Source organism: Lagopus muta, chromosome 8 (genome assembly GCF_023343835.1).
Source record: "Lagopus muta isolate bLagMut1 chromosome 8, bLagMut1 primary, whole genome shotgun sequence".
NCBI lineage: Eukaryota > Metazoa > Chordata > Aves > Galliformes > Phasianidae > Lagopus > Lagopus muta.
Window position 1 is genome coordinate 8,895,800 of NC_064440.1, and position 26,395 is coordinate 8,922,194.

Consider the following 26,395-nt stretch of genomic DNA (forward strand, 5'->3'; position numbering starts at 1 on the left):
TACACCGTGGTCTTGCTGAGTGTGTTGTGATAACCAAGACTGGGAAAGAAAAGCTGAGAAATGTGCTATTCAACCATTCTGGATTTGATTTTTAATTACCTTGTGGTCCAGGAGTGTTCTTTGAATCCATAATGATACTTATCCTGGATGGGGCTCTGAGCACCTGATGGATCTGTAGGCGTCCCTGTTCTTTGCACTGGAGTTGGACCAGATGTTTCCCTGCCCAGCAGAAGGGACAGGAGGCTCTTGGGGTGCAGGAGGATAGAGGTGGCAATGCCTGACTGCAGTGCACTGCAAGGGGTCTATCAGCAAAAAGCCCCACAGAAGAACAAAGGATTTCATTTGTCGCTGCTGCCACGCTTCTTTTCTTCCCAAATAAATGTATTGAGCTGCTTTATACGAATGGAAATCGATTCTGTTCTTAAAGTTCAGGAGCCTGACCCTAATGCCACTGTAGGATATTGTGTATACTGACTGCATTAATCTCGGTGAAATACTGGCAGTAGTGTATATTCCACCACTAATTAGGTATTTAAAGGTTATTTCTCAACTGCTCGGTATTAATTATGCCTATGGAATTATACAGAATAAACAACTGTAAGGGAATGGATTTTTTGTCACTCGTTTCTGGCTGCTTAGATCAGAGGCACCACTCACCCTCTTGCTGGTGCTAGGTAGCCAGGGCAGACAGCCCAGAGCACAGGGATTATCCTGTGTTGTGTGTCCTAAGGCTGGGGTCAGTTGGGGCTGTCTGCACTGCAGGGCTGCATGGTTCTTCAGCCATCCGTAGCTGTAGCATTGCTTGTCTTTGAAAAGCACTCTGGGATTACAGAAGCAGTGCTGCAAGCAGGCTGGGTGTTAATATTAGCATGGATCAACACTGGGTCTCAAGGGCTTCGGAATGAATATTCAACAGAAAGTGTTTTGTGTTTATTCCTGTAGCTCCAGCAGAATAATTAAGAACAGGATAAGCAGTAAGTGCAAATGATGCAATGAATCATCTGATAATGCTCAGGGGGTCACAGAAAAGGAGCCAAGTTGATCTTTTTTAGCCCAGCAGTTGTTGATGTTTGTAATTCTGCAACTATAGGCTGGTCTTTTTTTCTGGTTTTCTAGATGTGGATAAATGTCTTTCCAACCCTTGTCCTGCACTGGCCACCTGCAACAACACCCATGGCTCCTATGTCTGTCAGTGCCCTCTTGGATATGAGATGGAAAAAGGAAAGTGCAACTTAGGTAAGAAAACAAAAGCAAAAAAACAAAAGGGAAAAATGATGGAGATAATGATCTGTAATCCTTTAAAATAAATTAACCCAGGCTCAGACAAGTTCAGGAGCTTAGTATACCTCCCAACTACTACTTTTACTGATAGCCTGACTTCAGTTGGCTCAACCATCTGTATGGAATTAAGCAGCTGTGAAAGCCTTTGTAAGATCAAGGTCTTGTTTCCTACCTTTCACATTTGTTGTGCAGCACAATTATTATCTGGGACTTGCATTCTGGCCCCCTCCTTTCCTATTAAAAGGCTCAAATCCCAAGGACTTATAATGCCTCATTGTGAAGGGGGGATTTGTTTTGCTGATGTTTCTTCTGACCCTTAATCAGTGAGGATTAAGGCATAGAAATTTTGCTGAGTGACATGGCTGAGGTGTCCCCTAAAGGGTGTTTTGAAACATTTCTTCTTGTAGGAATGTGTCAGCTTCTAATTTAGAGAGTTGTTTTGATTACGCCTTGGACTGGGCCATGGGCAGATTATGTAAATACCATGAAGGTGATTCCAGTCTCATTTCTACCAGAAGCTGTTATATTAGAGCCGTCTGATACAAAATTTGTGGTGAAGATAGGCTCTGCAGATGGGAAAGAATGGGAAAGAATTGGAAGCTTTACAACGTTATCTGCAACTGTATTTGTTTTTCTGGTGGAACATAAAACTTGAGCTCTGAGTTCTCATTTCCACTGAGTATCTCATGACACTTAATACAAGATTTAGGGATATTATCTCTCTGAGTCTGGACGAGTTGGATTATTGCATTCTGTTGCCATGAATCAAATCTAATTCTAAGCATGGAAAAATGCATCTTTCAGGCCTCCTTTCAAACATCATTGCTCATTCTGTCCAGCAGTTTAAAAAATGAAAATGTCCTTTCTCCACTGCTTCATCTTGACTTGGTTTGCTTTCCTTGCACTGGAGAGAGGGGAAAAAGATTTTACTTTACCCCAAATTACTATAAATTATCTTTGGCACCCGAAACCATCTTGCCACTAAATTTCCCCGTCTCTCTCTGTGTTAAATGAGTCAGTGTTGCTTAGTTTTGGTTTACAGAAAGGAGTCACGTATTCCAACTCACCTGTCTTATTCTCCTTTTTAGTAAGAATATTTATCGGTCAGGTGCCCCTGAAACTTAACGTCACCCACGGGAAGTATGCAGATCTCCTGCAAGTGGAGCGTGAAATCCTGACAATGGTGAGTGTCCCTGTGTGGTGGCAGCAGCACTGCTTGGGTCCTCATGTGTCACTCCCCTTATAGTTGTGACAGCAGCCACAGGGCTCTCTGGTCTGGATTTAGCCTTTCTAAGTGTTGAACCATCCAGGTTGTCCAACCACCCACACCTGGGGTCTGTCCTGGGGCTAGGGGTGCTACTGGGAGCTGTGCTGCTCCATTCCAACAACTCTTCTTCTCTTCTTTTCAGCTGAACGCCTCTCTGTCAGGCTTGCCTGGTTACTACCACTCCACAGTCAAAGCCACCAGGTAAGTGGCCACAAGGCAGAGTGAGGAATGGTGCCAGCCATGTGAATACTTGGGTTGTTCAGCTAGAGGTCCACATTTTGAGTCTGATCCACCGGTGCTGTGCTTAATGAATTCAAGCCCAGCAGCAGCATGGGGGCACTGGAAATCCCTTTGCACCCTGGCCATCCATCCCAGTCCTCCTACTGAGGACAGTTTGCTGAGCAGCCACAGATCTGCTGCCTCAGACAGCTTTCTCAGTATGTGTGTGCTATCATGTCTATGTTAAGTGTTGCTTGCACTAATAACTAGCAGATTGCTAACGTACTAACCGTGAAATCAGACTGACCCGTGGTACTCAGGGCTGTTTTGTTTTGTTTTCTGTTAGGGAGGCAAATGTTGTGCATGTTTCAGTGCAATCCACGTTCTCTTTAGCATCCAACGTGACTTTCTATGATGTTGTCGGCACCGTGAAAAGCTACATTCGGGCTTGCAAATCTCCTCCTGACCCTTGCCAGTTCATCTCCAGCCTGAAACCACTCCACAGAGGTAAGCAGCACAGCAGATTTGTTTGGGTTGGGTCCTTTAAGAAAGTGGAGAGAAAGATTCTGGGATTCAGAAAAATTCCTCTGCAAGTTTCCGTCTCACTTCAACAGGAATCATCTTAAGATTGAATCACAGAATCATTAAGATTGGAAAAGACCTCTAAGATCATGTAGTCCAACCATCAGCTCATCACCACTATGCCCACTACCCCATGTCCCTTTGAGTCACATCTGCATGGTTCTTGGAGATGTATTATTCCACCTGTGTGGCCAGGAGTTGGGATATGGTGGGGTATAAAAATGGATCACTCTTTTTTTCACAAGTTTCTGTACCAAGAACCACCTCTCTCCCAAGTCTTCTGGCTGCCAAAGGTCAGAGGTGTCTGGAGAAGGCTGCCAGTGCTGGACAGGACTATGTCCAGGCTTTAAATATGCCATACTTGAAAGCCACAACTCAGCACTGTAGACTGAATTAATTTAAATCATTTTATTGAGCTAGCTCAAAATTATATCCAGTGGTTACCTCAGGTTCAAAAACTTAGAAAGAAATATATTCTATTGGTGTGCGAGTACAGATCCAAGGATAAATTATGATAAATTATGGGAGAGGGGTGTAAAAGAGGAGCTCCAAGTGAGTGACACACATCCCATAGAAGTTCCTGCTTCTCATATGCTTTCATTTGTTGGTTACAGTTATTCCACCTCCCAGTAAAATGCATAGGCTCAATTTCCACTGTGTCACAATTTCCATTGTGTCACAATCGTGTGACACAATTTCCATTGTTCACTCCCAGTTTTGCTGAATGCTCATGCCAATAAACCTGTTTTTTAAAGGTAGAATGTTGCTTCAAAGTACTATAAATGGAAGAACCAACTCTGTTTCAAAAGTGAAGAAAATGCAGTGCTTGCTATTGGAATGGAAGAAGCTCTTTTGGGCTGAGCAAAATGCTTCGCGAGATATAACCTTAAAAATGGTTTTGCTGAACTGTCTCAGGGGGAGGATGTGTTTCTGCTTGAGCCAAAACAAATTTTTCTTTTTAATTTCCCTTCCAGCCTCTGAGCTGAAATATTTATTATTCCCCCCACTCAATTTGCTTGTACAAAAGATGGTAGATATGTATGAAATTGTGGCATAATGTGATGCTGACCATCTCAAAATGGAACAGATATTATTAAAAAAAGTGAGAAAGAGAGATGAAATGAGCTGAATGGAATGCCTGGGGAAAGCAAACGTGCATGCTGTTGTGTTCAGAGAGAACTGTGCTGATGTTGGCTGCGTTTTCCCAACAGTTGGCAGCTTGTGCAAGCAGAAGGACCCCAAATGTGACAAGGAGACCTCTGAGTGCACTGACTTCGATGGGGTTGCACTCTGCCAGTGCAAAAGCGGGTACTTCAAGTACAATAAAATGGACCATTCCTGCAGAGGTATTGCACTTCATGCAGCTTTTTTTTTTTTTTTTTTTTTTTTTTTTTGCCTGAGTTTGCTTAATCTTTTTGTGTCAATTGCAGTGATTGTGTATTTGTGTGCCGTGCACATCACTGTGTGTGCAAGAAGCTTGATATTAAAAATAGATATCAGGAGCTCAAGTTCCTTTTAGTCAGCTAGGGGACTTTTCAGCAGATGCTGGAGGTGCAGTCTCTCTCTAGGAATAATATTATCCTTTTCTGGAGCATGCTGTGAGTCACAGCGATGCAAAGAGGGAGGAGGGGGGCTGACCGTGCTGGGCTTCAGCTCAGTGGCACAGAGCAGAGATGACGTGCAGCTCTGCCTGTTTTGATTTTGTCTGAACTCTCGGCGAACTTCAGATAATTGCTTTAAATTCACGAGCTTATATCAATACATCTTCACTATTTTTTAAATAAGCAAGTATCTGAAAATGGTTATGAATTTATTTTTAAACTAGGTTCCTAATAGAAATTTTAAGCTTCAGGGTTATGTTATTTTTAGCTACTCCTCAGATATGAAATTTGTTTTGCTACATCTTAAACAAGGCCTTTGTCCTTGTGCCAATAGTCAGAGTGAGTTTTATAGGATGAGGGTGTCCATTTTCTAGTTGCAGTAGTTGTTGCAGGGCTTCTTAGGAAATCCAGGTTTTTATTTTTTGTTTTTTTAATTAATTTTTTTTAATCCAGTTTATCAATAATAATTGCAACGGTGATTATATATTGTTTCTGGCAGTATCAGCAGGGTTGATATTAAAGTAGGAGCAGATGCTTTGTCATTTCTGAAACTATCGGAGTGGATGGGTGGATGCCCTGTCCCTGGAGACACCCAAGGTCAGGCTGGATGGTGTTCTGACACCTAATGGAGCTGTAGGTGTCCCTGCTCACTGCAGGGATTAGACCAGATGGTCTTCAAAGGTCCTTTCCAAATCAAACGATTCAATGGTTCTATCATGTGTGTCTGGAAATAATGAATGTGCTGTGGGCTTTGGGATGGGCATCCCTGGAATGGGCATCCCTGAAATGCACATCCCTGGCTCTTGGGTCATGGTCCTGCCTCTCCTCTTCTCTACATCTCCAGGCAATACCCTTTTGTATTTCCCTTCCTTCCATCAACTTGTATGTTGGAAGAAGGACTTTTTTTAGGAAATATTGACTATCTCCATCCACCCTGAGAGGCAGAGAGGGCAGCAATGGGGAGCTGAGATGCCCACCAATCTTGGGGATTGACCATCTTGTCCATGACCCTTGGCAAGTGGTGGTGTGAAGATAAATGCCTGACAGGCTGTAAGTGACGTAACACCTTTAGACAAGGAGATGTGGTCACACCCTGCTTACCAGTCTTGTTTGCTGTGCAAAATAAGAAAAACCCTTGCTGTCAGGTCTTTATTTTCCACTGTCAGCTCCCTGCTGTCATTAGCAGTGTGGCAGTGGGTGCTACTGAGTGCACAGTGTGGTGCTCCAGCAATGTACCAGCCTGTCAGCATCACCCCGTTTGGGTAAGCCAGGCCAACAGGGTTTTTAAAGTCATTTTCAAAAGCTAAGCTATTCTCTTGATATTTATAGCACATAATATGCCAGGCTTTTTTTAAATCTCTGCCCTCTTATTGACTGAACAGGAACTGTGGTCTCCCAAGCATCCGACCCTCATTGTGGGTTGTGCAGACATGGAGTGCTAACTCCCATTAAGTACTTGCAAAGGGGAAACAGCCATTGTGCTGCCCCATCCGGCCTCCCATGGGAGGCTAGGGGGCAGCTGGGAGGGGAGCACCACCATGTGACCCCAAGTATTGCTCTGCTCTGTCTGCCACCTGGGGAGTGCTTGAGAATGTTCCCAGGAGGAGCAATGGGACTGCACAGGGCAGGGTGCACAGGCAGAGGCAGGCAGGGTGATTTGATGGTGAGGAGGAGAAATGTGATAATGTAGCCTTTTCCAACCCAGAAAACTTCCATCCAAAGGCTGGAATTTGACACTGGGATAATGCAGACCAGAGAGAAGGTGAATGTTTTTAATGGCTGGGGAAATTAACTTTGTGAGCATCTGACTGAGTGTTGCGGTTGATTGTCACTGGAAATATTAAAACCAAGCTTGGATGGTTCTGTGAAACGTAGTTCCACTTCAACTATTTGATTTGAAACCCAATTCAATTTGGAATTGAATTTAGGGAAGTTCTCTGACCTGTATTATGAAGGAGAGGTCACAGTCACATTGCTCCCAGCTGGCACTGATATTGCTTGTTACTGGTGTTGCAAGAGCCATAAGCTCTAAGTCCAGCTAGAACACTAGTGGTCTCTTCTGGTTTATTAGGATATTGCCAGCCTGTTGTAGCAGACAAAATTGCACATGCAAACTTTTTACACTGATATTCCTTGGGAAACAATGCAGGTGTGCAGTGAGCTCCCAGCTGGGCAAGAAGAGACTGTGTTGTGAATTATTTTACCTGCTGCCCACCCTATGGCAGGCTGGGAGGTGAGCTAAGTGCACAGTGTTTTGCCTAAAACAGAGGATGATGTAGCATCAGAGCACGCAGCTTCCTGCTGAACCAGCGCTGTCAGCCCAGAGACTGGTTGGGGTGAAGCTGCTGTGGGAAGCAGCAATGTGAGTGCCTCCTCTGCACCACTGTGCGGTGCTCATGGCCCTTCTCTGTTGTGTTTGCAGCCTGTGAAGATGGATACAAGCTGGAAAATGAGACCTGTGTGAGGTATGGTGAGCGCTCTGCCCCCTCCTACCCCACCATCCTTCTTAGTGCTGCTTTGGTGACCTGTTGGTCACCTGTTGGCACAAGCAAGCTGCTGATACTCCCTCTTGTTTTCTGTTGTCAGTTGCCCATTTGGCTTAGGGGGATTCAACTGTGGGAACCGTAAGTACCAAGTATCAGTCATTCCATTTGGGGGAAATTTGAAACAAATGGTTGCAAATAACTATGCCTAAAGCACAGTAAGCACAAATCATTCATGTCAGGTTTTGTGTTTCTTCACTGTCTGTCGAAAATTGTTTTATTGATCAAAATATTTATTTGACAAAGTTGACTTGATATTATCCGCCAACAAGATCAGTATTTTCCTTGGAGATTTTCTTTCCATGGATGCTCTGCCAAGATAGCATGTACACACTTTTGAAGTGAGATATTCAGAGTGAATCCATGAAAGTTTGTCTGTGCTATCCTGATTTATCAGTGCAGAGAATCAGTCCCCTGGCAACAGGAGCCCATCCTTCCTTCAGTGAGAGACCCCCAGCTCCATTTGCTTCAGATGACAATTACAGAGGGAGGAAGGCAGGAAGCAAACAGTTAATCCACTTGCATGAGAACTGTGATACATGAATATTTATGGCCAAACTGCTGTCTTTAAGCAGATCTCTCTCTTTCCTGCCCCTAGCATATCAACTCATTACAGTGGTGATTGCAGCTGCGGGAGGAGGATTGCTGCTTATCATGGGCATAGCGCTGATAGTCACCTGCTGCCGGTAAGTCCTCCAAAAATGCAGGCTAGGTAGAAAGGAGGAGTTTGGATAACAGGAAGAATTGCTGGGCCGTTGTAAAGAGATGTTGGAGTGCATTCAAGGTCCTTCTCCAAGCACAGCTCCTGCACCTGCTGTCATCATGTGTGTCTCCCTCTCAGGCACACTCACACACGTGCACACCTAGTTCCTGTACCAGCAGGCAGCTTTCAACTAGGCAAGGTGTGCTGCTGAGATAGTTGTGCTTTGTGATTTATAAACCATGAAAAAGGGCTGCCTTGCAGTAACACTCTCTTCCCAACCATTTTAACCCCAAATCTAAGATTTCACAGCTCTCTGAAGTCAGCAGTTGGATGGATCAGTAATGTAGCACTGGTAGTAGGCACAGCATCCTTTGGTGCTTTGAGTCAGGAGCAAGGCCCAGCCAGGAGATATGATGGTCACTACACCTCCAGGTGCCAGCTTGCAGAACTCTGTGGGGATGGATTGGTCTTCTCATGGGTCCTGGCTTTTGGCAGGCCATGTGCCTTCCTGGAGAGAAATGTTCTTTGCACTGGAGATGTTACCGAAGTCCGCTCCTACAACATGGGGGGTGATGTAAGGGCTTTCTGTGGTGTTCAGACTGGCAGCTTCCAGTTCTTCCTTCTTAGGAAGTAACATAGTGCCTAGAAGGCACTTGGGAACTTGAATAGTTGGGGGCTCACATACATTTTTCTTTCTTTCTAAATATATGTTTTTAAGAGACAAGAGGCATAAACTGAAACAGGAGAGGATCTTATATCAGGATTAGTTATAACTTTTGACTTTCCTTCATTCTTTTCTAAACAGGAAGAATAAAAATGACATAAGTAAACTTATTTTCAAGAGTGGGGATTTCCAGATGTCACCATATGCCGAGTATCCAAAGAACCCCCGAGCACAAGAGTGGGGCAGAGAGACCATTGAGATGCAGGAGAATGGAAGCACCAAGAACTTGTTGCAGATGACAGATGTGTATTACTCGGTATCTATCCACAGCTTAAATCTTAACCTTTTGTATTTCATATAGCAAAGAAACATCCCTTTATTTTTGGAAGCAGACAGCAAGGCGTTGGGAGTTATGTGAACTCCAGCTGTTATATGTGTCTGAATATCACAAAAAAGTATCAGTTGAAAGAATGCTAGGAAAATGTCTAGGATCTCAAGATGAGGAGGGGTTATTCATGTGAGTGAAGATTGCAGGAGTTCACACAAATCACACTTACTGAGCTTCTGCTTTCCAGGGACGAGAGCAGTGAGCAAAACTTCCCTTTTCTGGCTTGTATTTTAAGTTTTCCCAGAGTAATTTTACTGCTTTACACAGCATGAAGGAAAATGAGAGAAAAGCACTTCTAGATAATACTCAAAGCAGGAAACAAACTGATTTTCTGGGAGCATTTCTTATAACAATAACTCTGATGATATCCTGTATAAAGATGAATTATTTTAGTGCCTGAGCTCGTTAGCACAATTCTCTTGGATTAAAAATTAACTGTACATTTAGACTACATTTGGTGGAGTCAGGTAACCTTCTGGATGGGTAAGCTTCAGGTCTTCTATTTGGCCAGATGTCAAAACTCAGCTGCATCAGAATACCGCCCTCCAGGAAATGCATACCTCCCACAGTACAATTAATTCTAAGTCTTAGAGAAAATTAGTGATCGTGTTGTTCCTTCTATCTACTGAAACAACTGGTAGGAAAGGTAGTAAAGCTGTGCTTGAAAGAGGAGTTGTCTAAGACTTGTGTGGTGTTTTTTTTCCTACTAATACAGCCAACTGGACTGAGAAATCCAGAACTGGAAAGAAATGGACTTTATCCTCCCTACACTGGTTTGCCTGGATCTCGACATTCATGCATCTACCCTGGACAATACAATCCATCCTTTATTAGTGATGAAGCCAGAAGAAGAGACTATTTTTAGCAGAACAGAGAGGGACTGGAAGATTGACACAGTTTTGTGGCCCTTGATCCCCAGGTACAATGTGTCCCCTGGCAGTTCAGCCCACACCAGTCTTACCCTTCCATTTAACAGGATGGTCTTTGAACTCCATACTGAGTGTTGCTGCCCCCAGGAATGGTTACATTTGCTGAGCAGCAGAGAGGAAGAGAAGGAAGTGAATGGCTCAAGGTGCACATCAGTAAAAGACTCAGGTGGAAGCTCGTGTGTACTCTGGTTTTGTTCTGTGCTGCTTCTTCACTCCTTACGCTACATGGCAAGCATGGATCAGTACAGGTGGATGAACTGTGTCCAGCACTCTGTGTTGAATACCACTAGGGAGTGTTTTGTTTACAGATCTTGTTCACTGTTGACTGTGCTTGTCTTCTTGGCCGACCTTCATGCAAAGATTCACTGTGTGACTGGTTTTGGTAGGACAAGTTTGTCCACCCCTTTTCTCCTTGCTGCTTTGCTTTCTGCTTTGTATGCAACAGGAAAGCTGGCTTGTCCTCTGGGCCTGACCTTCTTACTGGTAGAAGTTCTCCAAATGGTGAGGCCCCTGCAGCAGCCTGGTGCCTGGCAATGTCGGCTGAACTCATGGGTGGATTGTCTTTGAGAAGCAGGACAAATTAGTCATACCACTGCAATTCAAACTGGAAGTAGGCACAGGTGGTCGTGGGTGCTGCTTTGAGAACTTATGTACATAGGGAAGAGTGTGAGTATGTTGTCTTTCTGTCAGCCAGCCTGATTCAGAAGTGATGCTGCTACACATCATCACAGTGCTTCTGTATAGGAGCTTAACAGGATGTTTACTTATGAAAAGACCTATAAAAACATAAATGTGATGTAAAATAGCTGCTCACAAGGAAGAAAAACATAAGCAGGGAATTCACCCTGCTTCTTGGATGAAATGTTGGAAGAATAAATAATGCTGTGGTCCTGGCTAGGCAGGTGGAACATGGCATCTAGGCACTGTGGGTGGGACATAGCTTTCAGGACTTCACAGCCCACCTTGATTTCAGAGGGAACTGTGGAAACTTACAGTCCACTGGAAAATAAGGCTCTCCATTAGTCAATTGCATTTAGGGCAGAGAGAAACACGATCCTTTCAATCCTAGCACCGCAAAGATCACTTACATCAAAATATTTTACTTTCTTCTGTTCTAGTTTCAGGTGATTCAAACTGGGCAGGTTTCCTCAGCTAGGTGTGTGAGTTCATATTAGTCGCTTTGGCAGAAGCTGAAGAATGTAAGTTATTACATTCCTCACTAAAGATCAGATCAAAAGCTTATTGACTTCATTCTTTCTGGAGTAGGGTGTTGAAAGAGCTCTTATTAATAAAGTATATTTCCCGCTTATCTTAACTGAAAAGATAACCTAGACCATCTAGACCTTGTCCAGATACAAGATCCCACTACAGACCTTTACCCTCAGTGTGAGCATGCTTTTAATTCAGGATGGCCTCTTGCATGGGCATATCAGATAGCACAGTTCCCTACCATTAACCCACCATCTCTGCACTGAAGGGCATGTACCATCTGACATTCCTTTCTCCCACACAGTGCTCAGAAAGGCACAGTGCCTACAGTTAAATTCAGTAAGTAGCTCTGAAGCACTGAGGGCTGCAGCATATGTCCCCAAAGTGCCTGACCCCTGGTGAGAAGGGCAGTTCCAAGGCTGATGTGTGGTGTGGCTAGTCCTTGAAGGCAAGCCGGGGGTAAACATGGCAATACTCATGTCTTGGTGGTGCTGGGAAGCTCCCAGCCCTTTCAGCACTTTCAACAAATGTTGTGTTCTGTTGTGTTCCCTACCAAAAGGGAGCAGCAGCTACGCAAAGGGAGGGTGTGATTTTGCAAAAACTAGGTATTTATGGATGCCAGAGGCAGTATGCTCTGCACTGACATCATCTTATTGTCATAGTGCACGTGACTGAATCCATAATCAAATTTGCAGGCTTGTCTCAAATGTAGGGTGGAAATGAATGCATGCTTATGCTGCTGAAGGAGCTATATTTTAGGAGCATTCTAGTTATAGTATCCAAAAGAGAGTAACAGGCAAAGCATAAGAATGAACTGTTCCCTGTGTTTTCAAATTGAGAAAGATGTTCTTCTCCTCGTGGTTACTAGCCAATATCTTAATTGCACAGGGTCCACTGGGTGGTGTGAACCAAGGCCTTGACCCTGCCGTGCTCTGGGGCTCTTCAAAGAGGGCATTATTGGGGTCATTCCTAGGAGGGTGAACTGCTTCTTTCACCCAACACTAGCTCTGGCCTAGGACAGAAGGGCCTGTTTCTCCATGGGACAGGTGAAAGCTTTGTCTCTAATACAAATGAATGAAAAAGCTGGAACGTGGTGCTAGATGTAAATCCAGAGCACATAGATGAGCACTGGGATTTTCCCTGTTTGCTAAAGCAGCCTAACAAAAAAATAAGCATGTCACAGCAATGATGGTAGGATTTAACTGGATGACACTCAGACAGGAAAGAGTGTGAAGGTTTGCTTATACCTACTATAATTAATTTCTTGTTTAGTTTGAAAGCTGTTAAATGTTCCTTTGTGTGCCAGGTGCAAAGAACAAAGTGTGAAATACCAAAGGACAAATGCAGATTGATTCTTCTATGTAAAGAGCAACATATGGGTTATGTGAGCAAAACTTCAATCTGTCATTTTACAGCAAATTGCAAATTGCGAGTGAGCTGAGTGGGAAATGTGATAGGACTATTCCTAACTGAGATCACAGAATTCATTTTATTAATGATCTTTAAAATTCTTCTTAATGAAATGAATGGGTCTCGAGAAAGTCAGAAGGATTTTCTGAGTGAGGACTGCAAACCCTGGCTTTTTTCCCAGAGAGCAAACTTTATTGCACTGAAATTCTATCTGCCAGAGCAAGTAAATGTCGGGGAAATTACTATGAGATTAGTCCATTGCAGCTTCCTTTTAGTTCTGGTAACAAACGTGACTCAATGCATAGCTCACAGGAGGAGCAAAAGGGTCTCTCCTGACCTGCCAGAACCTTCTATGGCTTTCTCAGGGGGAAAGGATTGAGACAGGTGCCAGCCCTAAGGTCAGTGCAGGCACTTACCTGTGCAGGATAAGCAGTGGCAGCGGTTTTGGCTTTTGTCAATCCTGTTGGACTTGAGTTTCCATGTGGAATATCACTCCCTGAAGCCTGCTTTCGAATGTGGGTGCCCCTGTGTTTAGTACCTAACTCCTCCTAGGATGCATAAGGAAATGCAACTCAGGCTGTTTAGATTGCTTTTAGCACCCCAGATTGCAGAGGGCAAGATGGAAGTAGCAGGTTTCACGCTAGGAGACTGCAAGTGACTCAGCCAGGTGTGGGGAAAGGAGAGAAAATGACACCAACTCGACAAAGAATCTCTTTGTGTTTCTGGCTGCTATGTAAAGCCAGGTGAGCCGTCAGCAAGGGCCCACAGGTGGTGTGGGGGGGAGTCTTCGGGGGAAAAAAAGTGCTAATTCAGCTGACAACAGGAAAGGATGTAGGAGACCTGTTTGCTGCTACAGTGCTCTACCACTTGTGTTGAGAGAAGCCCTTGCTCACAGAAATACCCCCTCAGCAGTCAGCCTGGGAGACTGAGTCAGAGTGAACAGAGCAGAGCAATGCAGATGGGAGGGGTAAAGGAATGCTGCAGCCTTCCTGCATCCCTGTCCTGCTCCCTGCTCATCATGGCCAGCCCTTTCCAGTGCATGGCTGCACTGCAAAACCAGTGTTCTTTTGCACACCATTGAAACCTCAAAGCACTGAATTTGACTGTATGAGGAATGTGGGGAAAGGGGTATTTGGATGCCCTTTACCCTGTGTTTATAGCACTAGATAAAAGAACAGCAATGAATCTTGTTTTCATTGCAGCATATCCCGGAAAGTTGCTTTGTTGTGGTCATTTACAGAGACACTAAATTGATTTGCCTGCACTGCTAGCAACAGAAAAAGGGAGAGGAAAAAAAAAAAAAAAAGCTTTCTAAAAATAGCAATGAAATGAATTTAGTGAGAGGTGTTTGCAATTGCAGAATGGTGCCAATATTTATAAAGGTTGTTTGCTGAGGCTTAACAGAGCAGCAGTATGAGTTTGGACACTGCTGTCGCCTTGTGAAGAAAGAGCTTTCCCAGGACGTGTCTCTAATGCTGGTAAATAGCCACATCCATTCCAAATCTATCTGGACTTCTCATTTTCTCATGGTGGTGTTTAGTTTTCTTCCTTAAATTAACAAGAATAGATGTATTTTATTTACATGTTCTTCCTCTGCTGACTATTGCTTTTCTCCTCTTTACACAAAAGGACCCAATCCAGCATCCACTCTGGTGACTGGGATGGTGACTCTCCCATATTGCAGTGAAGTATTTTAGGTCTGAATTATTTCCCTGTCAGGGTCACTTGTGTGTATGCCATGCGTTCCTGCAACTCTGTGTTCTGCCCATTCCTGTGATACTGTTGCTACATTTTCACATCATATTTATTTTTCATATGTCCTTATTACTGTAGCAGAGCCTGTATTATGTAAGATTGAACAAACAGGTTGTTCAAGATCTGAAATGACTTTCTGAGAAGAGAATGAATGTGAATTTCATAGAAGACGTTGTACTGTTCAGCTGACCTGTTTCCCATAGTGTAAGATCTCCAGGGATGTAGAGGTGATTCGTGCATTCACAGTTAAGAACTACCTGTCAGTTCACATATTTGTGCTTTCAGAAATGAAACAAGATCTCCCAGTTTTGAAAGGGTTCTGTACTGTAAGGTCATGCTTGAGATAACACCTCTCCAATGTGGTTTGTGTTTTGTGTGATAATATCCTTGTTGATGGAAAACTGAGAGAGGGTGCCTGACGTTCTTCAGAAGTCATGTGTAAGTGCTAAATCTATTGGTCTTCATTCTGGTAAAATGCTGGAAGGGATGAGAGTTTTGCTTGGGTAAGTGGCCCCAAATCTGCACAACCCCACATGTGCGGAACCTGGTAAAAGTGGTCATTTTTTTTTTCTTGGGCAGTAACACAAAATTTGCCTGATGTGCCTGTTATAAAAACCATCAGTACGATTAACTTACTTTAAGGAAAGGAAACAACAACAAAACAGAATAAGCATGTAATAATTTCTATTCAACTCAATCATTTGTTTTAAGCCCTGTTACATTCTGCAGAATGTTCTCCTAGCAGAAACCAAAATTTTATATGTAAAGTCATCACAATTTCATTAACAGCTTTCAGAACCGTGGTAGTAATGCACACCTTTAGCAAGGTCTCTTTGAAAAGGTGAACTTTAAGCATTAATCTGTGCTTCCTCTACCAGCCTGCTTCATGTTCTTCCCGTTGTTGTGCTTCCTTCTATGCAGCTCTGAATGTTCGCTTCCAAGTTGCTGGGGTTCTAAGGACTTTCTCCAAACCAGTATTATTTAAAGTTGTATCATATTTTCTGCCTCTACTAATTATACAGTACTGTAGTAGCAAAATATAATTTTTAAGGATTGGATTATTTTTATACCTGCATCCAATATTATTAAATCTGGCGTTCTAGTCAGTATTATAAAAAGATACAATAAAACTATGAATATTAGTATGTCTCAGCTTTTTTATTGTCTAAAGTTTTCCCTGTGAAGAGATACATGTGCAACTTTTAGATTGAAGAAATCTTAGAGCCTTTTGTTCTTCTAGTGGTGCTTGGTGATCGAATAACTAAAATTAAAAGCAAGAGGAAAGTGATATGTTCAGATTAGTTGTGCTAAACAGAGTTGTGCTTGCTTCTGTGCTGATATGTTTATTTCCATAGTACTGAGCCATTCAAAGTTTAATTTAAGAATTTTACTCAATTTAATTTTTCATTGATCTGGAAATGCTGAAATTGGTGAAAATAGGGAAGGAAAAGCTTTAGAGAGGTTGGTGCAAGGACAGGGAACTTGACCACAATGAGGTCAGTCCCACATCACTGATAGCCACTGGGAACCATGAAGACTATAAAGCTGAGTGTTCCTCCGAGGAGAAAGCTTGGTCCCTTGTATCCAGACAAACACAGAGTCCTGCAAAGAGACATGGTATGGAAGAGCATCCTGAGTATTGGCAGGCTTGTTAATCTGGGGCAATCATTCTATGTTAAGTCCCAGAGAAGTACAACACTCAGGTGTGACAGGAATCGAATGAGACCAAGGTACTCGACCAAAGTCTAGGTGAGTGATCTGAAACCACATGTGATTCTTCCAATACCCATGAAGAGGCAAGCATCCACAGAAGGTAAGATTTCCCTGCCTTTACACTAGTGTCACAGGACTCTGCATACAGACAGCTGCACTAGTGCTATCTGCAGAGAAATGGTGAGTCTAGAACATAGTTTCTTGCTGCACCCTGAAATTCAAGTCTACTTTCTGCAATAATATGGTACAGAATTACACTATATGCCTGCTCCTTTTCTAGTAAAACTCCAGTGGGAAAATAAAAGGAGAGAGTAACATGGTTAATCCTGTCAAATGATGTTCTGTTCATTTGTAAGGAAAGGCATGTTACAGTGCTACTGTTTTGTTACCAGTAATAGTATTGCAAGCTGATCTGTTTTCTGTGTGGTGTTGGTATCTCTTAAGCAAAAGAACAGGTTATGTTACTGTGAGGTTGGGTAAATTTGCAGTTATGGACAAGCATGTGACTCAACAGTCCTGCCCATTTCATATTTGCTTACTAGTGCCTCTGAGATCATTGAATGCATCCATGCTGTGTGTCCTGAACCATAGAATCATTTGGGTTGGAAAAGACCCATAAGATCATTGAATCCACTCATCAACCTAACATTACCAGGTCCACTGCTAAACCATGTCCATAAACGCCACAGCCACCCACACATCTCTTCAGTACCTCTAATGGTGATTCTATCACTTTCCTGCTCCAAAGCCTAACCACTCTTTCTGTGAACAAATTCTTCTTGATATCCAATGTAAATATCCTCTGATGCAACTTGAGCCTATTTCCTTGCATTCTATCACTTGTCACCTGAGAAAAGAAACTGAAACCCACATCTCTGCAAATTCCTTTCAGGTAGCTGTAGTGAGCAGCCAGGTTTCCCCTCAGTCTTTCTTTCTCAACCCCGCTTCCCTCAGTCACTCCTCAGAAGTCTTTTCTTCTAGACCAGGTTGCCTTCTAGTCCTGTCATCCTTGTTCCAGACAATAACCTTCTTATAGTGAGGACCCCCAAAGTGAGTCCATTGAGGTGCAGTCTCACTGGGGCTGACGACAGAAGGACCATCCCTTCCATGGCCCTGCTTGCCCCACCGGCTCTGATGCAGGCTAGGTGCCATTGGCCTTCTTGGCCACCTGGATGTTCAGCTAGCTGCCAAACAGACCCCCAGGTCATTTTCTGCAGGCAATTTTCCAGCCACTCTGCCCCCAGCCTGCAGTATCTGAGGCTGTTGTGACCAAGTGCAGCACCCAGCATTTAGCCTTGTTGAATGTCATACAACTGGCTTCAGCCCATTGACCCACCCTACCCCAATCCCTCTGCAAAGCCCTTCTGCTCTCAGGCGGATCAATCCTCCTGACCAGTTTGGTGTCATCTGCAAACTTGCTGAAGGTGCATTTCATCCTCTCCTCAAGGTCAGTGATAAAAATGCAAAACAAAACCTGTTCTAGTTCTGAGCCCTAGGTAACATCACCTGTGACTGGCTACCTTCTGATTTAACTCTGTACTTTGAGTCCACCATACAGACAGTTTTTTACCCAGCAAACAGTACAGCCATCCAAGCCATGAGCAGCCAATTTCTCCAAGAGAAGCTGTGGGAAACAGCATGTCATCTTATCATAGATGGGGGATCAGGTTAGTCCTGCAGGACTGTTTTTCACAAACCCATTCTGACTGGATCTGATCATCTAGCTGTCCTGTACGTGCTATGTCATGGCACTCAGGTTGATCTGCTCCATGACCTTCACTGGCACTGGCATCAGACTGACAGGCTGGTTATTCCCTCGAGTCCTCGTTCCTGCCCATCTTGTAGGTGAACATCATATTTGTTAAACTCTGGTCAACTGGGACCTCTCTGGTTATACAGAACTGCTGACAGGTTATTGAAAGTGGCTTGATGAGCACTTCTGCCAGCTCATTCTGTATCTTTGGGTGAATCCTGCCTTTTAAAATTTTTAAATTGCCTTAATCTGTACCAATGAAGTTATGTTCTAGCTGAGTTTTGACCCTTCTCATTTGCTTCCCCCATTACTGCACATCTTTGCAGTCTCCTGAATTGCTTGCCTCTTCTTCCAAAGCTCATAAACTCTATTTTTCTTACTGAGTTCCAGAAGAAGCTCTCTGCTCAGCTAGGCTGGTCTTCCATTCAGCACATGGGGACAACCTGTTCCTGTGCCTTTAAGATTTCACTCTTGAAAAATGTCCAACTTTTCTGGACTCTTTTTGCCTCTCGAACTACCTCCCAAGGGACTCCAACAATCAGGTTCCCATCTTGAGAACCAGTTAACAGAAGAATTTGAACTGCATATGCTTCCCCCAATTACAGGTGAGTCTGGATACGTATAATTTTGATTTAGACTTTCTGCAGGTTTGTTTGAATCTTCACCCAGTTATGACACACATTTCTAAATGTTGGGGGCTGGAATTAGGTGACCTTCAAGGTCCCTTTCAATCCAAGCCTTTCTATGAGTCTATGTGTGTGTAATATTCCGTGGATTAATTAAATTTACATGAGACAGCAAAATGTATGGGAATCTAGTAAGGAATAGAACTGAAAAAATATGCAGGAAGAAATAATCCAGCATGTGAATAGCTATAAAAGACTATTGTTCCTTCTCCAATGAACACCTTCTGATGACACAGTTGCCCCAGTTGTCCCATGTTTATATTCAGGTTATGGCTGGATAGTGGGGCCATTACTTTTATCTTAAACTTAATAAAAACCTTTCACCTCTGATACTGTTTTCCTGCCATAAACAAGGATCAAGACAGGTGAATAACCACTGCCTGTTACTAAACGTAGCACACTTTAAAATCATTGTAATTGTTGATCAGTATTCTTTCTTGTCATAGCTTTGACGTATGTCAGTTTGGTTTTACAGCTTCTGGAAAGCAACTTAAAAACTTCCTCAAAGAATGATTTGTCTGTGATTCTCTATGGTACATCAGAGGTACTCTGGGAGGGCAAGTCTGTCTGCACTAGTAGTCAACTATTTGATGTCTAAATATGCCCTTAATAATTTCCTTAATAATTCCATTAGAGGTAATGATGTTTCACTGATATTGGTTGTCCTGTTTTGATAATTCTCTGTGCTCTCCTAAATGGTCAAATCTCCAAGTTTCCCCCTAAATTTGCAAGCAAAGAGGCACATGTAGCCTCATCACCTCACCTCTCACCAGGACAGCCTGTTGTGACAGCTGATCTGTCAAAAAGTAGAGGAAAAAAATCTGTTAAGTGTGCAGATGTTTGTTCAGTGCCTTTCCTGGTGCTTTTTGCATGGTGAAGGTGTCACACATCCCAGAGGTGACAGAAGCAAACAATGAAGAGTGGTAGTTAGTTCTAAAGGCATGGCTCAGGGTATGCCAGCCTCTCTTGTGCACTTATTGCAGAAAACAGTCTTCATGAGCTGGACAACGTAATCAGTAGCAGCTGATGTAGTCAGCCCTCAGCCATTATCATCTACACCTGCTGACTTTCAGCACACATTTCTGATAATACTCTGAGAAGTGGCCTGGTTCTTCTACTCTCAGTTTGCATCTTGGGGTGGCAGAGGTTTCCTGGTGTGAGACCAGAGCCCATTCCAGCACCCCGGGGACACCAGGGCAGCCTCTGTGACTGGGTCCTGGGCCCGGTCATGGCCTCTATAACAGGCGCTGGGGGATGAAGCTACTCACTCCTCATGCTGGCAGAGAGGCACCCAACTACTGTTGCTGTTTGCAAGCCACCAGTATTTCCTGGTTCAGCACAAGTTAAAAGCTGAGGACAACCCCAGCACACAAACAGCTTGAGTAATGCTTTTGATCTTGCCCACCCTCCTGCAGAGAGCCACCCTCTGAATGCATTATTAGATTAGCACACAGACTGCATGTCTTGTTAGCACAGCAGGATCAGACAAAAGCAGGTGAAGAAAGGGGAGAGGAGTTTCAAAAGCAAGTCGTCAATTTGCATTTGGAAATTGTTAACAACGTGCTAGTATTGCTGGCAGTGGCATTTGCCAGGAAAGAGCAGACTCCCACAGACTCCCACCAAAGTGGCACTGTGGGGATACACCAGTGGGTTGCTTGTGTTTTCTTGTCCATGGGTTACAATGGCAGGATAATCTGTGTGTGCTTCCCAGAAAGGCTTTCCTGGCAGGTGCAGCAGGATCTAGGATCAGACAGACCTTCAGAGTGGGAGAAAGTTACTCAATGGCATCTTTTCCTGGAAAGGAGGAGCTGCAACATACCATGGGCAATTTGGCATCTATTGATTTCAAGTGGTATGTTTTACTGGGGCACAATGTAGAACAAATGCACTGTTGAGCTAGAGAACTTGTGTAGGTGAGGCAGCTGAAAATAAGCAGTCTGCAGAGAAATAGCTACTGTCCACAGGTCTTCCTCCTTATGTTGGTCTTTACATCATTATTCTGTCATATCGAGTGACATGGTTTAGTGAGCACAGTGGTGAAAGGTTGATGGTTGGACAGGATGATCTTCATGGTCTTTTCCAACCCTAATGATTCTGAGATTTTCAGAGTTTCCTGATACGTGATTTCAGTAAATCCATCAATTTTTTCCCAAGTTCTGGCTGTGTTAGTTGCTCCATGGCTCCCTGTGCTAATTCCCATTTTCAGGCCTCCTGAAGGTTCCCTGTAACAGCCTCAACATTCCTGTTTCCAAATGTCTCCCAGGTACAAACACAGTTACTCCTAAGAAAGAACGGCTGTTGCCCAGGTAGTTAAATAGCTGCTGGCTGTCCTCCCTGTTCCTGCTTCTTTTGCCACACTGCTTTAACTAGCCAATAACACACAAAGATGTAGGCAAATAGACCAGATGTAATCACTCCCAAAACAGCCAAAGCCAGCTCAGTTTTGTGAATGTTGAAGATGCAGGTGTTTTCTCTTGCTTTTCACCCTGAGCAGCTGAGCAGTAAGAGATGCTCTGGGGTAAAATTTTGCTTTGAAGTATAGAGAGCTTGAGGTCTAAGACAGAATTTGTCTGCACTGGTAATGTATTGCAAAGATTTGAGTGTGTATGTCCCAGATACTCTGCTCTAAGTACATCATTAGCATGTTTTGGAATGGGATAGCTTTTTCTCCTTTTAGGAACAGACTGCACTGCACCCTCCACCTAAATTACACCGAAAGTGTTTGCTGAGCTAGCAGGGGTAGCTAGTGTCCTGTCAGTTTGTGTCAACGTATTTAGCATTAATTAACTTCCTTGTGTCAACAGGTCTCAAATGTTTATAACTTACAGGAAGAATACTGCGGGTCCAGAAGTCTCCTCCCAGTTTGAGAAGGAAAGAAAAAAACAGCTTGGATCTGTCATTTGCCACTTGCCACCATGACGTCAGCTCGGGGCTGAACTCCCTACCTGTGGCTGGGACCTTAAATGAGCTGACGCTGGAAGAGAAAAGCACTTCATCTCAGGTTTAGCGAGGAGTAGCAGCAGCAGCAGGGGCAGCAATGGGACGCTGTATGTTCTTCACTGTGCTGCTTTGCCTGGTGTTGAGCCTTTCAGAAGGTAAGAAACATTATCTTCTGTTTTGGGATTTGTCTGAGGAGCTATTCTATTGCAGTGAATAGATTACTCAGTGCTTTTAGCAGCTGCTGAGAGACTGAAGTCAGTGGCCACGCACCATTCAGCACATCTAGATTTTGATTAATTAGTGATGAAAAACGTTACTGCAAGAAAACAGTTTTCCTTGTTCACAGAACAATGCAAAAGCACTGGGGCTTGTGATTAACCTAATTCAGCCTATTCCACGAGCAGTTTTCAGGACTTGCACACTAAACCCAGGTAATTCAAGCTCTATTACAGTCATCACAAAAGATTTGACTGTTCCAGCCCAGCACCCAGGAAAAAGAGTGCTGCCACTGCCCTTCCGGATGGAGTCTCCTTAAACAATCAGTCTGGAAAGCAGCACTGCTTGAACTGGCTCTCAGAGCATTCATTCCCCTCCTATTGAAGCTAATTAACAAGAACTTCGCCACCAGCTCAGATGGCAGAGGGTTGCCCTGTGCTCTATTCAAAGACAGGGCAGGAATCATTCCATAGACCGCTTAATCGTTTTTCTAGCCCTGTAACAATTTTGGTGGTTACAGGTCAGAGTATCTGATATTCAGCAACAGATCAAGTGTAGCAGGGAGTTTGTAAAAGTAGCTGTAGGAGGAGTTTGGTGGCAACTTGAAGCTGTGAAAGGACAGGAAATCCCATTTTCTTCAGGGACAATTAAACAGAGATATGACCCAAATTAAGACTTTCACTGATGCTGCCAAGATTGCATCAGATGGGGACAGATGGCAGTGAGTCTGTTACCTATTGTGAGTGAATATACATATTTATAGCAACATCTACAGCATACTACAATCAGATTTATAAATTATAAGCATAGAAGACTTCAAGTTTGGCAGTTGGTTGGTTTTCTGTTTGGAGAACAACAGTAAGACTGAAAGATCTTGTCCTAGGAAGTACCAAAGGCAATGGGAGCCTTCCATTGACTTGTGTAGATTTTTCCTAAGGTTGTCCATGCCCAGAAACCTACTTCATTCTAAGCAAACACTGTAAAAGCTTTGTGTGTTGTGTCCATTTGCAAAGCACTCACAAAGGCCTACTCTGCTTGGTACCCAGATGTCTGCTATTTCATAGCCTGAATCTTAAGATCTATTACGTCCATGGTAAATGCCTGAATCTATGACACATCCTGTTTCCTGGTACAGAAAGTTGGGCAGATAGGGCCATTAAAGAGCCACCTTTGCTTGCGTTACCTGTGCCAAGCCCAGGTGCAATTCATGTGCTCTGCAGTCACACAGATGTGATTCTTCCTGAGTCCAAAGGGTACTTGTGGAGGGCTGTTAGCCAGCCTGTACAAAGCTAAACATTGTTGACTGAAGATGTTAGTGATGTAACATTGATTTTGAGAAGGAAGTTTAAAACAGTGCTCCAAACTCTTAGCCTGTAGACAACACAGAATCATGGCTATAGCCAAAATGTCCATTTCTTGACATCGACCAGGAAAAAAAACTCTGCCCGCAGGACTGAGAAACCACGTTTCCTCTTCACCCAGAACACACTAAGGAATTACTTTAGGCCTTGCCTTTTTGGTGAGCCTTTTCCAAGACAGCTTTATTGATGAGAAGAAAAAGGCTTATTAAATTTGCTTCTCTTTTGGATTTTTGAAAACTTGCAAAAGCTTTTGAAGAGAGGGGCCTATTTTTCAAGTGTCTTTTGAGAATTTAGTGTTATTTGCAGTATTGTATTTAATACACCAGCTATAAGAGTTTGCTAGTGCCAAGAGTGTTAGCCACAAATATATGAGAGTTCCAGTTCATGCTGTTTAGATTAAAATATGAGTGTGACGTTAACCCAGATTAAATGCATTTATTAAGTAACAAAGACTGAAGTTAGGTTGTGTGATCCAAACTGTTCATTGCTATCACAAATTTAGCAGCAAGCCTGTTGTATTTTGTATATTGCTTCCTTTACTTTCAACACTAGACAGACAAACAAGGAAGAAAAATAAATGACAAAAAAGTAAAGCCCTCATCCTGCTCTGTCAGACAGCACTGACTGCTCAGAGCTGCCAGGTTAAACGTGGGGAGCTGTTCTGCAGGGAGACACGTGTGCCATTGCGTGGGGCTGATGTGGCCAGTGAGTGCAGCTGAGCAGGATGGGGAGCAGTGCCTTTGTGGAGAAGGTGCCCGGGCTCAGGGATCTGTTGAAGGGAACCCAGTCCCATTGCAGTACAGATTCAGCTGGGCCATGGACCGCCCATAGGCCGTGCAAGGCTTCCCTTACCTGGCCCACTCAACCCCACACCAGTCTCCTCCTTATTGAATCCGAGGTGCTCCTGAACACACAGTGGTGCCCCAAGGGTTTCCTTCCACGCAACACTAAGTATGGCTACCATGTCTCTTCTTTTCCCTTCCTCAGGTACCACACCTACGACAACTGGGAGCAGTACTACCACCACTACAGTACTAGCAACAGAAGGTAAGGATGGGAAAGCCCACTGGCACACCCTTAGGAGGGTGTTACTTGGTTCCCGGCATTGCACAGAGAGAAGTTGTGGTCACAGCTTGCTGAAGAATTGCACGGGGTCATTGCTGTGGCTTCTTGGAGCAAGGCACTGCCGGGCTGCCCAGGGCAGGTCCACGCACAGCTCCACTCCATATCTAATCTGAGATTGTCCTGAATACAAAGTGGTTCCTCAAGTCATTTCCCCTTACACCAGGAAGTATTGCTGCCATGTCTCTTTCCTTCTTCACGAATCACATCTACAACCACTAACAACACTGCTGCCGCCAATTCTTCATCAGCACCACCAGCTAATTATGAAAAGCCCCTTCATCAGCCCATTAGGAGAGGGCTTTTTTCACTCAGTTCCAGGAGCTGCAGAGGCCACAGGCAGCACTGTGTCCCCCTGCCCAGAGTGCGCGCCCTCGTCAGGAATAGCAGGGAGTTGTTGTGGATGTTTGGAGCATGGTCAGGGAAGGAGGTAGGGACTTGTCATTCCTGGTCAGACCCCAAGCCGTCTGTTTTGTACGTATGTGCAGATACAGACACAGATGCTGCCGTGCTGCTACTACCGAGTAGTGCAGAGCAGGCCATGGTGGGGAGCACAATCACAGGCTGCTGGGTGTCCTTGTCCTCTGGCAGCTGGTGCTGGCCATGCAGAACATGATGCAGTTTGAAGGAGGAGAGTCTTTGCTTTGGGTAGATATGCATGTGCTGGTGACAGGGCCAGCTGGTGACAGGGCCAGTGAGTGCAGCTGAGCTTGAGGAAGTGCCATGGACTTCTGGGGAACATGTGCTCAAGACTGGACATTGGAGGGAAGTGAGAATGGGCGAGTAAGTCTCAAGAGATATCAGCGCTATGGACAACCTGTAGGCAGACTGCCATGCAATGACAGGCACGGCCACTCCGTTGCAGCCCATTGCCTGCTTGCGTACCCTGTGGTTCCCCAAGGCCTGTGTTCCATGCAATCCTAATTAGTGATACTACGTCTCTTCCTTTCCCTTCATCAGGAAGCTCATCCGCGACAACTGTGCAAACTTCTACTGCGTCTGAAACATCGCCAACAAGTAAGGATGGACAGTCCCTTCAGGAGAACTTGATGAGGACTTCTGTGTGTTTTCCAGAGCAAGGAGCTCCAACACGCACAGAGGCACACCCACACTCACTGTGTGTTCCCCTGCCTGGGTGGAGATGCCATTTCTGCACCTCCATGGGGAAGGGGTCATGCTCATCCATCCCACCGGATGGTAGTTATCCCATCAGCTGCCCAGTCCCTCAAAGGACTGTGCTTGTTGCAGAGACTCCCATCGGTAATCCCGGGAGGAAGTTGTGCTCTCTCAGGGGTAGAGCGCGTGCAAGGGAATGCACCAGTGGTGGGTGCCCTCATCCTGCTCTGTCAGACAGCGCTGACTGCTCGGGGGCTGCCAGGTTAAACGTGGGGAGCTGTTCTGCAGGGAGACACGTGTGCCATTGCGTGGGGCTGATGTGGCCAGTGAGTGCAGCTGAGCTGGATGGGGAGCAGTGCCTTTGTGGAGAAGGTGCCCGGGCTCAGGGATCTGTTGAAGGGAACCCAGTCCCATTGCAGTACAGATTCAGCTGGGCCATGGACCGCCCATAGGCCGTGCAAGGCTTCCCTTACCTGGCCCACTCAACCCCACACCAGTCTCCTCCTTATTGAATCCGAGGTGCTCCTGAACACACAGTGGTGCCCCAAGGGTTTCCTTCCACGCAACACTAAGTATGGCTACCATGTCTCTTCTTTTCCCTTCCTCAGGTACCACACCTACGACAACTGGGAGCAGTACTACCACCACTACAGTACTAGCAACAGAAGGTAAGGATGGGAAAGCCCACTGGCACACCCTTAGGAGGGTGTTACTTGGTTCCCGGCATTGCACAGAGAGAAGTTGTGGTCACAGCTTGCTGAAGAATTGCACGGGGTCATTGCTGTGGCTTCTTGGAGCAAGGCACTGCCGGGCTGCCCAGGGCAGGTCCACGCACAGCTCCACTCCATATCTAATCTGAGATTGTCCTGAATACAAAGTGGTTCCTCAAGTCATTTCCCCTTACACCAGGAAGTATTGCTGCCATGTCTCTTTCCTT

At 44.5% G+C, this 26,395-nt stretch overlaps 2 protein-coding genes across 31 annotated transcripts in view; both read left to right on the top strand.

The window, feature by feature from the left end:
- Positions 1–15,693, top strand: part of HEG1 (heart development protein with EGF like domains 1) — a 35,963-nt gene extending 20,270 nt beyond the window's left edge. The window contains exons 12-21 of one of the 2 annotated variants that reach the window (XM_048952764.1): positions 1,117–1,236; positions 2,370–2,464; positions 2,691–2,749; positions 3,114–3,274; positions 4,561–4,695; positions 7,373–7,415; positions 7,537–7,574; positions 8,092–8,179; positions 9,002–9,176; positions 9,964–15,693. In XM_048952764.1, the coding sequence (XP_048808721.1) occupies positions 1,117–1,236; positions 2,370–2,464; positions 2,691–2,749; positions 3,114–3,274; positions 4,561–4,695; positions 7,373–7,415; positions 7,537–7,574; positions 8,092–8,179; positions 9,002–9,176; positions 9,964–10,113 (1,064 nt within the window). In that variant the 3' untranslated portion in view covers positions 10,114–15,693. Of the gene's footprint in view, positions 1–1,116; positions 1,237–2,369; positions 2,465–2,690; positions 2,750–3,113; positions 3,275–4,560; positions 4,696–7,372; positions 7,416–7,536; positions 7,575–8,091; positions 8,180–9,001; positions 9,177–9,963 lie in introns of those variants that run through there. The other variant, XR_007378480.1, reaches the window with a different exon arrangement.
- Positions 15,694–16,139: 446 nt separating this feature from the next.
- The window catches only part of MUC13 (mucin 13, cell surface associated), a 31,018-nt gene continuing 20,762 nt past the window's right edge, over positions 16,140–26,395 (top strand). For 16 of the 29 annotated variants that reach the window (XM_048953685.1, XM_048953675.1, XM_048953674.1 and 13 more), the window contains exons 1-5: positions 16,140–16,364; positions 21,508–21,798; positions 24,208–24,267; positions 25,303–25,359; positions 26,067–26,126. In XM_048953685.1, the coding sequence (XP_048809642.1) occupies positions 21,741–21,798; positions 24,208–24,267; positions 25,303–25,359; positions 26,067–26,126 (235 nt within the window). In that variant the 5' untranslated portion in view covers positions 16,140–16,364; positions 21,508–21,740. The remainder of the gene's footprint in view (positions 16,365–21,507; positions 21,799–24,207; positions 24,268–25,302; positions 25,360–26,066; positions 26,127–26,395) is intronic. The other 13 variants (XM_048953673.1, XM_048953672.1, XM_048953657.1 and 10 more) reach the window with 10 other exon arrangements.